Genomic DNA, 12,626 nt, shown 5'->3' on the forward strand with positions numbered 1-12,626 from the left:
TTAAAAAAAAATTCTTTCCTTTTATCTTTTCTCTTTCTTTCCTCACTTGTCATATCCTCTATTGCTTTTTCTCATGCTGTTCCAAACTAAGCAAATGAACCTCAAGCAGTCGTCTCCCTCCCCCCCTCCCTCCCTTTCTCTTTCTCTCTCTGTCTGTCTGCAGGCCTTCTGGGGTTATGCAGGATGACATGTAGTTCATTCGTAGTCGTGCCACTATTGGCCCTCTCTGGCCTTTGTAGCTGCACTGGGCCGGTTTGTGTGACTGTGTTTGTGCGAGAGTAAGACTGTGAGATTCACAGTAGCGAGGCTGGAAGGCATTTGTATGACCAGCCTTGGAAGGCAGCTCTTTGATTCTCTCTCTGCAACTTGCTCGCTCCCCTCTTTCATTCTGTCCTCCTGTCGTGGCCCAAATGATCACAGCCCGTCTTCAAACAGGGGACCTGAAGCGCAGACGGCCTCTGTTTGACTACTGATAGCCCCACCTTCCTTTCTGATAACACAAATGTATGCACGTATATATACACACACACACACACATAGATAGGTGTGTGCGCGCACACACACACACACACACACGTGCACGCATACATTATTTTGTACAACTAAATGCCTGCAAATGCGCACACTGATACTCACATCAGTCGAATCCACATGCCTGTACACACAGACTCGCACACATACAGATGCATTGCACGCATCCGGGGGTCCCACGGCGGCTGGTGCGCTGTGCTGCGCTCCAGGATTGGATCATCAGCCAGCTGTGAGTTGGACAGCCCAGGATCTGTCCTAATCCCCGCCACTCTGTTCACATCGCCTCACACACACACACACACACACTCCAGTCCCAGCCCCAGCCCAGCAGAGGGCTTTACTAAGTTTGTTTTGTTTGTTTGCGCCTGTCTTTCTTCACTTTCTTTCTTCTTCTTTCCTTGTCTCCACCCGGCCTTATCTCTCCCTGTGTTGTGATCACAGATCCCAGAGGCCTCGGTGAAAACTGCCCAGCATAACTTCTGTTTCAACTCATGCCAGATAGGCATGCATGTGGATGGATGTGTGTGTTTGCATAGTGAATCCAGGGTTAGTTGAGACCTGTGTGCCTGCTTTGTGCTTTGGAAGGATTGAACGTCTGCAAGGTCCCAAATCTTCCACCAGTTTTATTATCCCCATAAAATCAAGCATCCATGTTCATGAGGGTGCTTGTTGCTTAGAGCTGTAGATGGACGTGAAGCAGAAATTAGGCTACTTCAGTGAAAACGTTCACTTGCATTCACTTTCTCCTCTAGATCTCTTGACTATGGATTCCTGGACCAGGAAATATCCAGACATGACTATTCATATCATTTTAAAATGCGGCTGTAACTCATAAACACTGAGTTGAAGAAGTTCTCAGGCATGTTGTCTAATAGGAGGCTTTGACCCATATCTAGTGGCTTTAAAGACTCACCATGACAAAACTCTACATGTTTGGCTGCGGATCCTGTCAGTAAAACTTCCACGTCTGGGGAAAAAACAAAACTTCCTTCATCTCGACAGAAGTCACGGGTGTCTGCAGTGGCAGCAGATGTTGGACACCAGAGATGGAGGAAGCTGTGAGCTAAATCTGGCCTTTTGGGCTTGGTTAGCCCCGGGGTCTGAAGCTTCTGTGGCCTTTGAGGCAAAACCTCAGGTGCGGATTGAATATGGGGAAGAAAGTCTGTTAGATGACTCAGGAGAAGGAGTCGGGGCATTGTCCAGAGTGTTCTTAGCAAGGAGAACTGCTGACCTTAACCAGGTTTCTTCCATTTTTCCTCAGTTTTTTTGGGTGGGGGGAGGTTTCCTTATCCGAAGTGAGAGTCAAAAGACAGAGGGTGTCATATGCTGTACACACTGTGAAGCCCCTTAGAGAGAATTGGTGATATTGGGCTGTATAACAACATTTGACTTGACCATTGTTAGGTGGAAGAACACCTTGAGGTCTCGAAGCCCAAACCATGCCCAAACTGTATCGGCACTCTTTCACCCAGTTAAGAGACGAGAGTAAAGAGCAAAATGAAACAAACGCTTATTGAGAATGTTATGAGATGAGGCTTAATGCACATTCATCAATCTTGATAAAGTAGTGGGTGAAACGAGCAGGTAGACAGCTAGAAGCTAGAAGCTAGACGGGGAGACAGAAAGTGTTTTTTGTGTTTTTGTGGCCTCATTCTCCTGTGTGTGTGTGTGTGTGTGTGACCCTGAAATCAGAAGGTGGATGCTGAGAGGCAGAGAAATAAAAAGCTCCAGACCCACTGCTGTGAGTCTTACACTCAAAGTTCCCCAAACTCTATTAAATATGTCACGCTGCTGCTTTCGCTCTCTCTCTAAACCTAGTTCTTTCCTTCTTTTTTTTTTTTCTGTCCTCCCCTCATTTGTAGATCGTGATAGCGAGGCCTGGAAAGGCGGGGAACAGAAGTGTGTGTGTGTGTGTGTGTGTGTGTGTGAGAGAGAGAGAGTGCGGAGAAGTGTAAATGAGGAAGGTGAGGCAGCAGATGCCGCGTCCCGCCAGAGGCTCGCTTTGAGCAGCGAGTGAAATCTGGGCGCGACAAAACTGCTGCAAACCAACTCGGCGGGAGGCCCTTGTCCAATCACGGCCCGGAATAAAAGGGCCGGGGCGCCACGCGGGCTGCAGTCGCTCAGGAGAGGTGGGGGCTGTAATGAACCCTCAAGCTCTGCCAGCGAGTGCACACACACACTTGAGCACAGCATCTTTCTTTCTACCTGGCATTAGCAACGCCTAACCACTGACACACACACACACACACACACACACACACACACACACACACACACCCTCTACAGCAACTGTGTGCTTGACTTTGTGTGTGTGTAGATTAGGTTGTGAGTGTGCGATTAGATGAGTCTGTGTGCACGCCTTTGTGCAAATGCTAAGTGTTGATACCTTTGGGCTACACCTGTGTCTGTGAAGTTTTGATGTGTGTGTCTCTGTGTGACAGCAGCGGGGCAGTGCCAGGTATGAGGTTTGCTGTGTGTGTGTGCGTGTGCGCTTGTCTGGTCGGCAGCCATGTTGTTGGGTAGCAGATGGCACCATGGTTGGCAGGGGAGGGGCTGCTTAGCACAACTAATCAGACAGTTACGGATAGGGCAGCTGGGAGGGCCGTTGGCCAGCCGTGTGTGTGTGGGGTTGTGTGTGTGTGTGTGGGTGGGGGGGGGTTGTGTGTGTGTGTGTGTGTGTGTGTGTGTGTGTGTGTACGTACCACAGAGTGCCATGATGTTGACAGTGGTGGGCCCGTTGGCCCGGTGACGAGACCTTGCCGCGTTCTTCTCTCCTCGCTGTTGGAGTGCCCTCTCTGCCATCCTGCCTTCTCACCTCTCTCTCTTCTGCACTCTCACTGTCTCTCTCGCTCAATCTGTTGAGACCCACTTAGTCTTTTATCTTTCTTTCAGTTTCTTTGACTCTCCATCTCCTTTTTGTCTCTCTGGCACACTGTCTCACTCTGCTGCGCTCTGCTCTTTAGATATAAGTTCATCTGTGTTCATTTACTTGATGTGACGGTAATTAAAACAGAATGTGTACTTTTGTCAAGCTGGGCACTAACAAGTGGAAATTACAATACAATTACAAAAATGTCTCCTTGAGCAGAAACATTTATTCTATTCTAACTGTCACTTCAAAACATGGCAGCGCTGCGCACGTGTTGACATTGATAGTGTGCATGCTTGCTAAAAACAAAACAACATTAAGCCACCGACTGTTTGTGCTGCAACCCTTGGTTTAATCAAATGTTCCCTCACATTGTTTCCATCCCTCTGCATATGCATCTTGTCTTCCACGATCACTTTCACCATATGTTGGCGTGTCTAGTGTTACAGCAAATGCATCTAGCACAAGACAGCTAAAAGCTCTAGATCTTAGCTCGTTGTCAATGTGGTGGCTGAACTTCGGGCCGATACTGAGTAGCAATCTGATGTCTGTGAGTTAATAAACACCTTTTTGCTATATCAAATATTGCCAAATTTCTGACATTTTGTTAGCCCTGGCTAACATTACACTCTTCACTAGCACCTGGTTGGTGCTTCACAAGTGCAACTCTCAACAGAGATGAGAAAGACGCTCGATGGCTCATGCATTTGCTGCTTCCATCATCAGCTGGAGCTAACGAGTGATCTCTCTTCTTTCTTATCTCTGCTGTAAGTTGCACAGTACTGATGTAAGGACAATGTTTGTTCCTATGTTGAGTAAATTAGCTGATTAATATGCTAATATGATATCGGTGCATAAACTTGTGTACTCCCCGATCAGCATTTTAGGCTGTATTGGTGTCATTTCTGATAATGGTCACTCTTTTACCCCACATGCAGGCCAGCTGGTAAACGTAGATGGCTGCTACCAGACAAGTTGTTTTCTATCTCTCCACTGCTCCTTTTATTCTTTCATCCATAACCCTTCTGTTTCATGCAGAATATAAATGATGCCATGATGAATTGCACACAATAAGTACCAGAGTTATTAAGAAGAGGAGTAATCTGTCCATCCTGCGGGGCTGGAAATGGATAGAATAGACAGATCGTTGACTGGGAGACCTCAGGCAAGATGGAGGCAAATCTGTCGGCTACAACTGTTGTCACCCCAGCCAAGTGTGCCCTGGGACACTGGCCTACATACAGACACTCCTGCTGGAGGACAGAGAACAAAAGGGAGAGCACCAGCCCTCTGCCATCCATCCACCATCCACCCTTCACCTCACTTATGCTCATCTTTTTTTAAAATGTTTTAATTGAGGACATATGTAAAGCCACTACTTCAAACTATGTACACCTTGAAATACACTCGACAAAAGGGGTGTAACGGTACAAAGAAGGTACGTTTCAGTTCATAACCCGGTTTAGGAGTCATGGTTCGGAGTCATAAGAGATGCCTTTCGGCTGTACAACCGAAAGGCATCTCTTATGCTGTGACATTGAAAATACCCAAATCACAAGAGGAGGAGAGTTTCAATAAGGCTATAGCCTTGGCTATATTTCAACATTTAAAAGCACCCAAAAATGTATCGTCCCAGTGATCGGCACATCTGGCTGATGTCTTCAAATGTACGTTACCGCGTTTCCATTCACATACCCTACAACGGTGGAGAAACGCCGACACACCATAGTCGTCCTATACACAACTCTCTCTTCGTTTGCTCTCGCCACAGTGTGCCTGATTCACACGTGTTGTGCTGCTCACCTCAGCCTATGTTGCTCACCGTGTACGGCTAAAGGTTTCCGAGCAGAACTTGCGCCTGTGAACGTGCATCAATCTACTTCCTGTGTATTCTGCGTTCACCTTACCGTGACAGTTTGGTACCAATACTCAAACCGTGACAGCCTTACTGGAACATTTTTTAAGAGCATCAGTGTGTGTGTGTGTGTGTGTGTCTGTCAGTCAGTCATCTGGTCCACCTTGTGCCTTCACACACTCCTGCTGTGAGGGCGGCACCATCAGTGACTTTACACGGTGCCCACTGCCCAGTAGGCACAGCTTTCATCCAACATGACAGAACCTCTCGCTGCTCTTCCTCTCCCCCCCCTATTTCTCTTTTACCTCTATCCCTCTCTTTCACCAGATTGATCTATGTTTTTATCTTTTCATCCTCTTCATTTTTTTATCTTTCATATAGCTGCTCTTTTGTTCTTTATTTTCTTTTTCTCTTGCCTTCAATCCAACCTGTTCTTTCTGTCGCCCTTTATGGGCACAGCAGTGCCAAGAAGTACCTTGTAGGTAGTAGGGCAGTGCCCTCCCCCCCCCCCCCCCCCCCCCCCCCCCTCCCTCCCGTCTGCAGATTGTATCGGGAGATGATCACAAAGACGAGGACAGGAGATAGTGGGGAGGAGGATAGGATGAGTTCAAGGTAGCACCTGAGTGGAGATATTCTGGAAGATACAGAGGGAGGAATACTGGAAGAGAAGAGAGTGAGGGAGTTGAGCAGGGTGTTGAATGATGGGATAAGACTTCAGGATGCTCCCTCAAACTCCTCCACCTATACTGGACGTGAGACATTGCCTTCAGTTCATAAATGTATGCTTTATTTGAACTCAATCAAAGCTGCTCCATAACTACGCTAAATTGAGATTCTATGACATCTGAAACCTCCCATAAAACCTTTTTTTTGAAAGATCAAGATCAACAGTTGTATGGCTGGCATAAACATGTATTCTCCATTAATGCATTGAAGAGTAATTTGTTTTGTTTATATTTAAATGTTTACCTTAAGAAGTCCAAAAACAAAAGGCAATCCACGTAAGTTTTTGACATCAAAGCTTTTGTTTACGTTCATGCAGTCAGAGAAAATGTAAAAAAAAAAAACGGCAAAGCTTTATTGATGCACATCAATGTGCTCCTCGTTCAGAACAAAGCGCTATGTGAACCAGGTTGAAAGACACATCGACACGACCCTGACAGTAGCGCTGTTTAGTGCAGTCTGTTAGTACGGAGATATAAGCAAAGACAAAGGCGATTAGGATGGAAAAGGGAAGAAGGGCAGATAGATAAAGGTAGACGAGAATGAAAGAGAAGAGGACATATGGAAGTTGTGGGGAGAAGAGGGTTTAGGAGAGTACATAGGAAGTTTTGGATGGAGAGAGAAGTGGGTAGATGGCATAGAGGAGGCAAAGGGGAGCAGAGGAGAAAAGCAGTGAGGCTGGCGATGGTGTTTATATAAAGGCGGACACCGGATGGGCACAAGCCCCGCTACAGTTCCATCTCCAGCCCTAGTCTTCCCCCCCCCCCCCCCCCCCCCCCCCACTGAGTTAAAAAAAAGCCTCTTTGTTTCCCAGCTCAATGGCCGCCTCTCCCTCCCTAGGCATCTGATCTAATGGCCCTGGAGCGAGGGGAGGAGGAGAAGTGAGGAAAAGAGGCGAGTTAGTAACAAGATAATAGAGGAATTCACTGAAGATTACTTGGGTGGGTAATGAGAGAGAGAGAGAGAGAGAGAGAGAGAGAGACAGAGAGACAGCACATGTCACTTCCTGCCAGTTGCCCTGAAGCTCTTATCCTGGTGCAAAGGGGTGAGGAGCGTTTGAACGACATCAGGTCTCAGGTGTGAAGTGAATTCCAACACGGGTGTATTGAGCTCACACCGGGGAGAACAACTCCGCGTGGCACAAACTTTCCGTTTGCACACCTTCTTCTCTCACTGCTCTATATAATTTTTTTCCTCCTCTTAAACTTTCTGTCATCTGTCTCTTCGTCGGCTTCAAAAACATTTGTGCATATCAATTATAAATGTGGACATGGTAACTTTATGTTATTATTTTAGTTATTGCATCACACATATACACTGTAATGTTCATATCACATGCCCTATATACTTTATCAAATGTCAAATGAATTTAAATATTTAAATATTTAATTCCAGCCGATCATTTACCTTCGCAGCTGAAATTGATTCGACCCTCAGCCCTGCCACATATGTTACCCACAACTATTTCTGTAGAGTCCTGGGTTTTCTGGATTGGGTCAGTATGGGAGCATATTGTACGTATGCTGTGTGTTTATTTTTAAAATCACAGATGCCTGCGCCGCCGGTCCGCCCTTCCTGTGTTAAGACCATCAGTCATCTGTGCCAATTAAGACATTTTTTAAACTTCTCTCGTCCTGTTTTGTGAGCAGATAGATGATGACAGAGGTCAATCGGCAGCTAATTACTTGAATTGTGTTTTTTTTTCTCTGAGGGAATGAGTGCTGTAACAGCAAATGTTTAGTATCTGTGAGCGTCGGTGCATTTGTAGCCGTCTGTACGTGCATGTATTTATTCACGGACACAGCAGAGTGAAAGATTTCAGATGTGCATGTTTCAAGAGTTATTGTCCATATGTATGCACGTGTGTCTGAAGGGAAAGACACTTTTTCCTCCTTTTTTTTGTTAATTTAATAGTTGCAGTTATTTATTTTTTTTCGGGCTGGATTGGCTCACCACTGACCTTGGTGGCTTCAGCGCTCCTTGAAGAAGAAAAGAGGCTTCGGCCGCCCGCTGTAAACAAAGTTGACTTACAGACAGATGGATTGAATGACAGAGAGGCTAACTGAGCCAGGAACGGGCCTGGCAGAGGGAGAGAGGGAGGGGGAGAGAGGGATAGAGAGAGAGAGAGAGGGAGAGAGAAAGACTGAGATAAAGGGGGGCGGGGGGGGGGGGTAGAGAAGAGAGAAGAGGTGGCCAACAGGAGAGGAGGTGTGAACAGGTGCAGGGCCGCTGAAGGAAGAACCAGCAGATGGAGAGAGACACAGCCAGTTTAGTTACAGGAAAAAAAGGGTGGGAGGCAAAGGGGGAGGGAGGAGGGAGAGATGGAAACAGCAGAAAAAATGATCGGAGATGAGAACGCTGTGGACGGAGAGATGGACGGAGGGATGGATGGATAGATGGATGGATGGGCTGGGCAGAGTAAAGGAGCAGCGGGGCTGCATCAGGCTGCCTCAGTGTGTGTGATGCGTTGGTTTCATAAAGTAGAGCGGCGAGGAGAGGAGCGTCAGAAAAAATAATGTGGGAGCAGAGTGATTGACTTGCATCACCCGAGGTTTAATAAAAATGTGCTAAAAACACATTGAGGTGCGTGCGAGAGAAGATTGTGTGACACGGTGTGCGGTCTGCCACACGGAACAATTCAGATGTTTATTGTGCGCTGCGTCAGTGATACGCAGCGCAGCAAATGTTCAATATGTCACTTTATTTTTCTCCGCGGCGCACTCAGCCTTTGTTGGCAGTGTCGGTGAGCCGGGCCTACGCGAGGCCTCTGTCTCACCGTCTCTGTCACACACACAAACAAGCCCACTCACACACTGGAAGAAATCATCTTTGTAATTCTGCGCATCAAACTGTTAAATATTAATGCGGTCTGATTGATGCAGTCTATCATGAATAGCTGTGGATCCGCTGGAATTTCTCCACAAAATAAATGAATCATCACGCGTGTCACCATTTTGAGCAGTTGAGCAAATAGTTAACGGTTGTAATTTTATGGAACAGCGTCGGTGCATTTAAGTACATCGAAATCAAGTCTCATCAGATGTATATTTGAGCTGCAGGTGCCTCAGTTTAAGTGATGGAAATGAATGTAAATGTAATTGTTTTTCAAAACTATTTGCATGTTTAAAGGTAATTGGGAGATTATTGAATTATTATTATTGTTGATACTGTTTTAATTTATATTTTTACGAGCAGTTTAGACGTGACGCGAGTAAAACACAAATCCGTCATCTGTTAAAACCACACTCATTTAACATCTTTGATACTATATCCGATCAGGAACGTGGTGAGTGTAGCTATTTATGCGGATGTCCTCTGTGACAGAAATAGTTTTACTTCATTTAGTCTTCCTCTCGATTCCCCATCTCGTCCTCGACAATTCTTTGTTGTGAATTGTGAACAACGCGCGTGTGTGTTAACATATTTGTGCTATTGGCTGAGTTCACAATCTGTTCACCTGTATGTTAATTGCACACCTTTTTTTTATTTTGCAAAACTGGAATGTCTCTCTGGGCATAATTATGAATATGCATTGTTTGAGGGTTTGTTCTCTTCACCCTTTTCCATTTGTCTTCATGTCTGTTTTTTTTTACAATATCATGTTGAAGTTATTTTAATTTACAACAAAAGATAGTCTACAGATCTTTTAATATTCATTGTGTGTGTGTTCATATTCTGTATGATTTCACACTGTGTGTGTGTGTGTCTGGGTGACATTGTGTTCATTGGGGGGGTGTATAGTCTATTTTACTTTAGTCCAAACAGCGGTCAGTGGTGTCTGGCGTTGGCGAATGTCTCCAATTCCTCCAAGTCCACCGTCTGACTCCAATTTGTGCTCGTTCTCTGATAAATCGCGGCATTTGGTGGTTCTGGCGTGGGATGCCGGCTGCACCATGGGGTGCTGCAAACTCTGTGCTTGGTCAGGCCCTGGCACCCCACATCTAATGGGCAACAGCTTGAATAGTGCCCACTTAGGCAGGCAGCGCAGACTGGGCCCCATCGTCTTCCTCGCTGCTCCAGCCAGCTAGCCAGCCAGCCACCGGCCGCCTCTGCCACCTCCCACTTACCCAGCAGCCACTGTACCTGGCCACAGCCCCAGAGCTATTCCAGCCTACCTTAGGCCCCTGGCCCATGCCGCTCTCGCCATACTTATCAAGCTGTCCTACAGTGCATCTGGCCAGGCATATACAAACAGGCCCAGCTATCCGCTAACTGAACATTCAGTCTATTGCCTCCTCGGCCCAAACAAGAGTTCCTGCCACAGGCAGCAACCCAGAGCCCATTCACCAATTAGCTGGAAGGCAGATTATTGTCCAGGGAGAATTACCCAGCTCCAGCCCCACATATCCAGCCTCTGCTCTACCCGTCGCCCTTAACGCTTGCTCCAGGGCTTGGCTCTCCGCTGACATCTCTCCTTTGCTTTCTCTTTTTTAGGCTTTAATTTGACAGTGCTCATCAGCAGCCATTTTGTGATGGCAATTTGCAAGTAAATGCGTTGGATTTGATTGGGGATACAAAATGGCGCAGGGTAAAGAACCTGATGACTTAGCCCGACTTCCCCAGCTTTTGATTTTATCCTCAAGGAGGCTTTCAGGCCCTCGGGTCTTACTTATTGAACTGAACCGAATCAGTGACCCTCCGCACGGTTGCATTTATATATTACATTGATTGTGTTTGTCCCCAGGAAGGAGGCCTTGAGTCCGCTCTGCTCTGTTGCGTACAACTTTATTAAGTTGTACTTATGAAATGTTGGTTCAGTAGATCAGCAAAATCAAACAGATGCCAAATGTGTAGCGCTGTGTTTTTGCCTTTCTTTCTTGTTTTTCATCGCTCTCCTCTTCCTCACCACCACCACTCTATTGCTGACTGCTGGAACTTTCTGGCGGCCTGTCTGATGCTAATTGGTGGGTAAACAGGTCTGGTGTGACTCCCCCCCCCCCCACCCCCCCACCCCCACCCCAAACGCACAGAAACACACACACACACACACACACACACACGCAGGCATACGCAAATACACACGGCCCCCTGGAACCTTTTGCAGGACCAAATGGCTGGCAACGCCTGCCCGCCATCTCCCGCTGAGCCCTGGTGTGCGCTTTGGTGGCTCAGGCTGCTGTTCAAGCCCAGCGGGGGTTCATTCACTCTCACACACACACTCATACGAGTACAGACACACACAGTCTCCTTGTGTCCCCTGCACACCCGCCACCCGCTTTCACACCCCAGACAGCAGGACAGCAGGAGAACACACACACACACACACACACACGAAGGAACAGACAGACGCGGTCACTTTAGAGATGCAGGCCAAGCGCTGTAGGGGAGAAAAGTTTTCACTTAAACTGGAGAATTCTCTCTTCATTAGCGCCTTTGGACTACAGGAAGAGTTCTGTTTATTTGTTCGTTTTTTTCCTGTCTTTGTAGTTTTTCTTTTCTTTCCTTTTGTCTTTTGCTGTCTTTTTGGACTTAGCGGAGTTAGAAAGTTTGATTCAAAACATTAGTAAAATGCAGTGCTGTTCAAAAGCCACCTCAGTTTGCATCTTACCCGTACAATTTTGATATTGAGACGAACGGATGTGTAGATTAGAGCTATTCGTTTTCTACTAAATGCGTCATCACAAAGACATACAGTTATTCTCATGTAGACCGTGTACAGTCCTCCATAAAGATTATGAGATTGATCAACTGATGTCACGTAGCTGTGTTACATGCGGTTTCAGATCTTTCGGTGTTTCTCGAAATTCAGAGGATGTCAAGCAGCTTGATCAAAGTGATGTCTCAGGGCAGACCGATCTTTTCCTTTTTACACTCTTCCAGAGGAGTCTGGAATGGACCGTCGTATTCCTGCGAGTGTTGGTGTGTTGAAGACAGCTGCAGTGCCACTCAGGGGTCCTCAAGCCGTCGGTTATCCTTCTACCCCCTGAGTCTTTTCTGTACTTTCTTCCATTCTCTTGTTTGTTCAGTGTTTACTCTCCTCCGGTTTTTTTCTCTCACCTCTCTGTCTATCTTTTTAGTCATTTTTTTGTTGTTGACATTATTGATCCACTGCACACACACATAAAAATACTTCTTTTTTTTCTCTTTGACCAGAAACGTTTGTAAAGTATGATGGAATTCATTAGAAATGCACTGATCAATCGGTTGTTGAGCCTAACTGATGTATTCTAAATAAAAAAATAATAATACATGTTTTTAGCTAGTATGCAGTTTTTTTTTAATGTAATGAGCACAATCTCTGATCCTAAAGTAACTTAAGGGCAACCCTACCACCAAACACACAACTGCTTTGTGTGTCGTAATGCTTAACTTGATTAACATGTAACCAATTTTAGTGAAGCAAGCCTATGTTTTGGTCGAGGTCAGATGATATACTGAAGACCAAAGTTGTAGCCTCCAGTATTGACAAGCTCAACTATCAGCAGACTAACATTCAGTGCCTCTGTTTGAACAACAACTATTTTGAAGTGTCACAATTTAACCCCCCGGTCCTCTTCCCCAGGCAGGACCGAGAGAGTTCAGAACGGGCTCACGAGGAGGAAATGGCGTCTGCGACCCTTTCAGCGCGGGAACGGGAGAGAGAGCTGGCTCTGCTGCTGCAGCAAACGGAGGCTCAACACCAGCAGAGAGGCGAGTGCTTCCCCCTTC

General features: G+C 46.3%; 1 protein-coding gene across 2 annotated transcripts in view; it reads left to right on the forward strand.

The window, feature by feature from the left end:
* sdccag8 (SHH signaling and ciliogenesis regulator sdccag8) overlaps positions 1-12,626 on the forward strand; it is a 45,969-nt gene that overhangs the window by 12,350 nt on the left and 20,993 nt on the right. For both annotated transcript variants that reach the window (XM_034551410.1, XM_034551411.1), the window contains exon 14: positions 12,481-12,608. In XM_034551410.1, coding sequence (XP_034407301.1) covers positions 12,481-12,608 — 128 coding nt within the window. The remainder of the gene's footprint in view (positions 1-12,480; positions 12,609-12,626) is intronic.

This window comes from Cyclopterus lumpus, chromosome 15 (genome assembly GCF_009769545.1).
Source record: "Cyclopterus lumpus isolate fCycLum1 chromosome 15, fCycLum1.pri, whole genome shotgun sequence".
Lineage (NCBI taxonomy): Eukaryota > Metazoa > Chordata > Actinopteri > Perciformes > Cyclopteridae > Cyclopterus > Cyclopterus lumpus.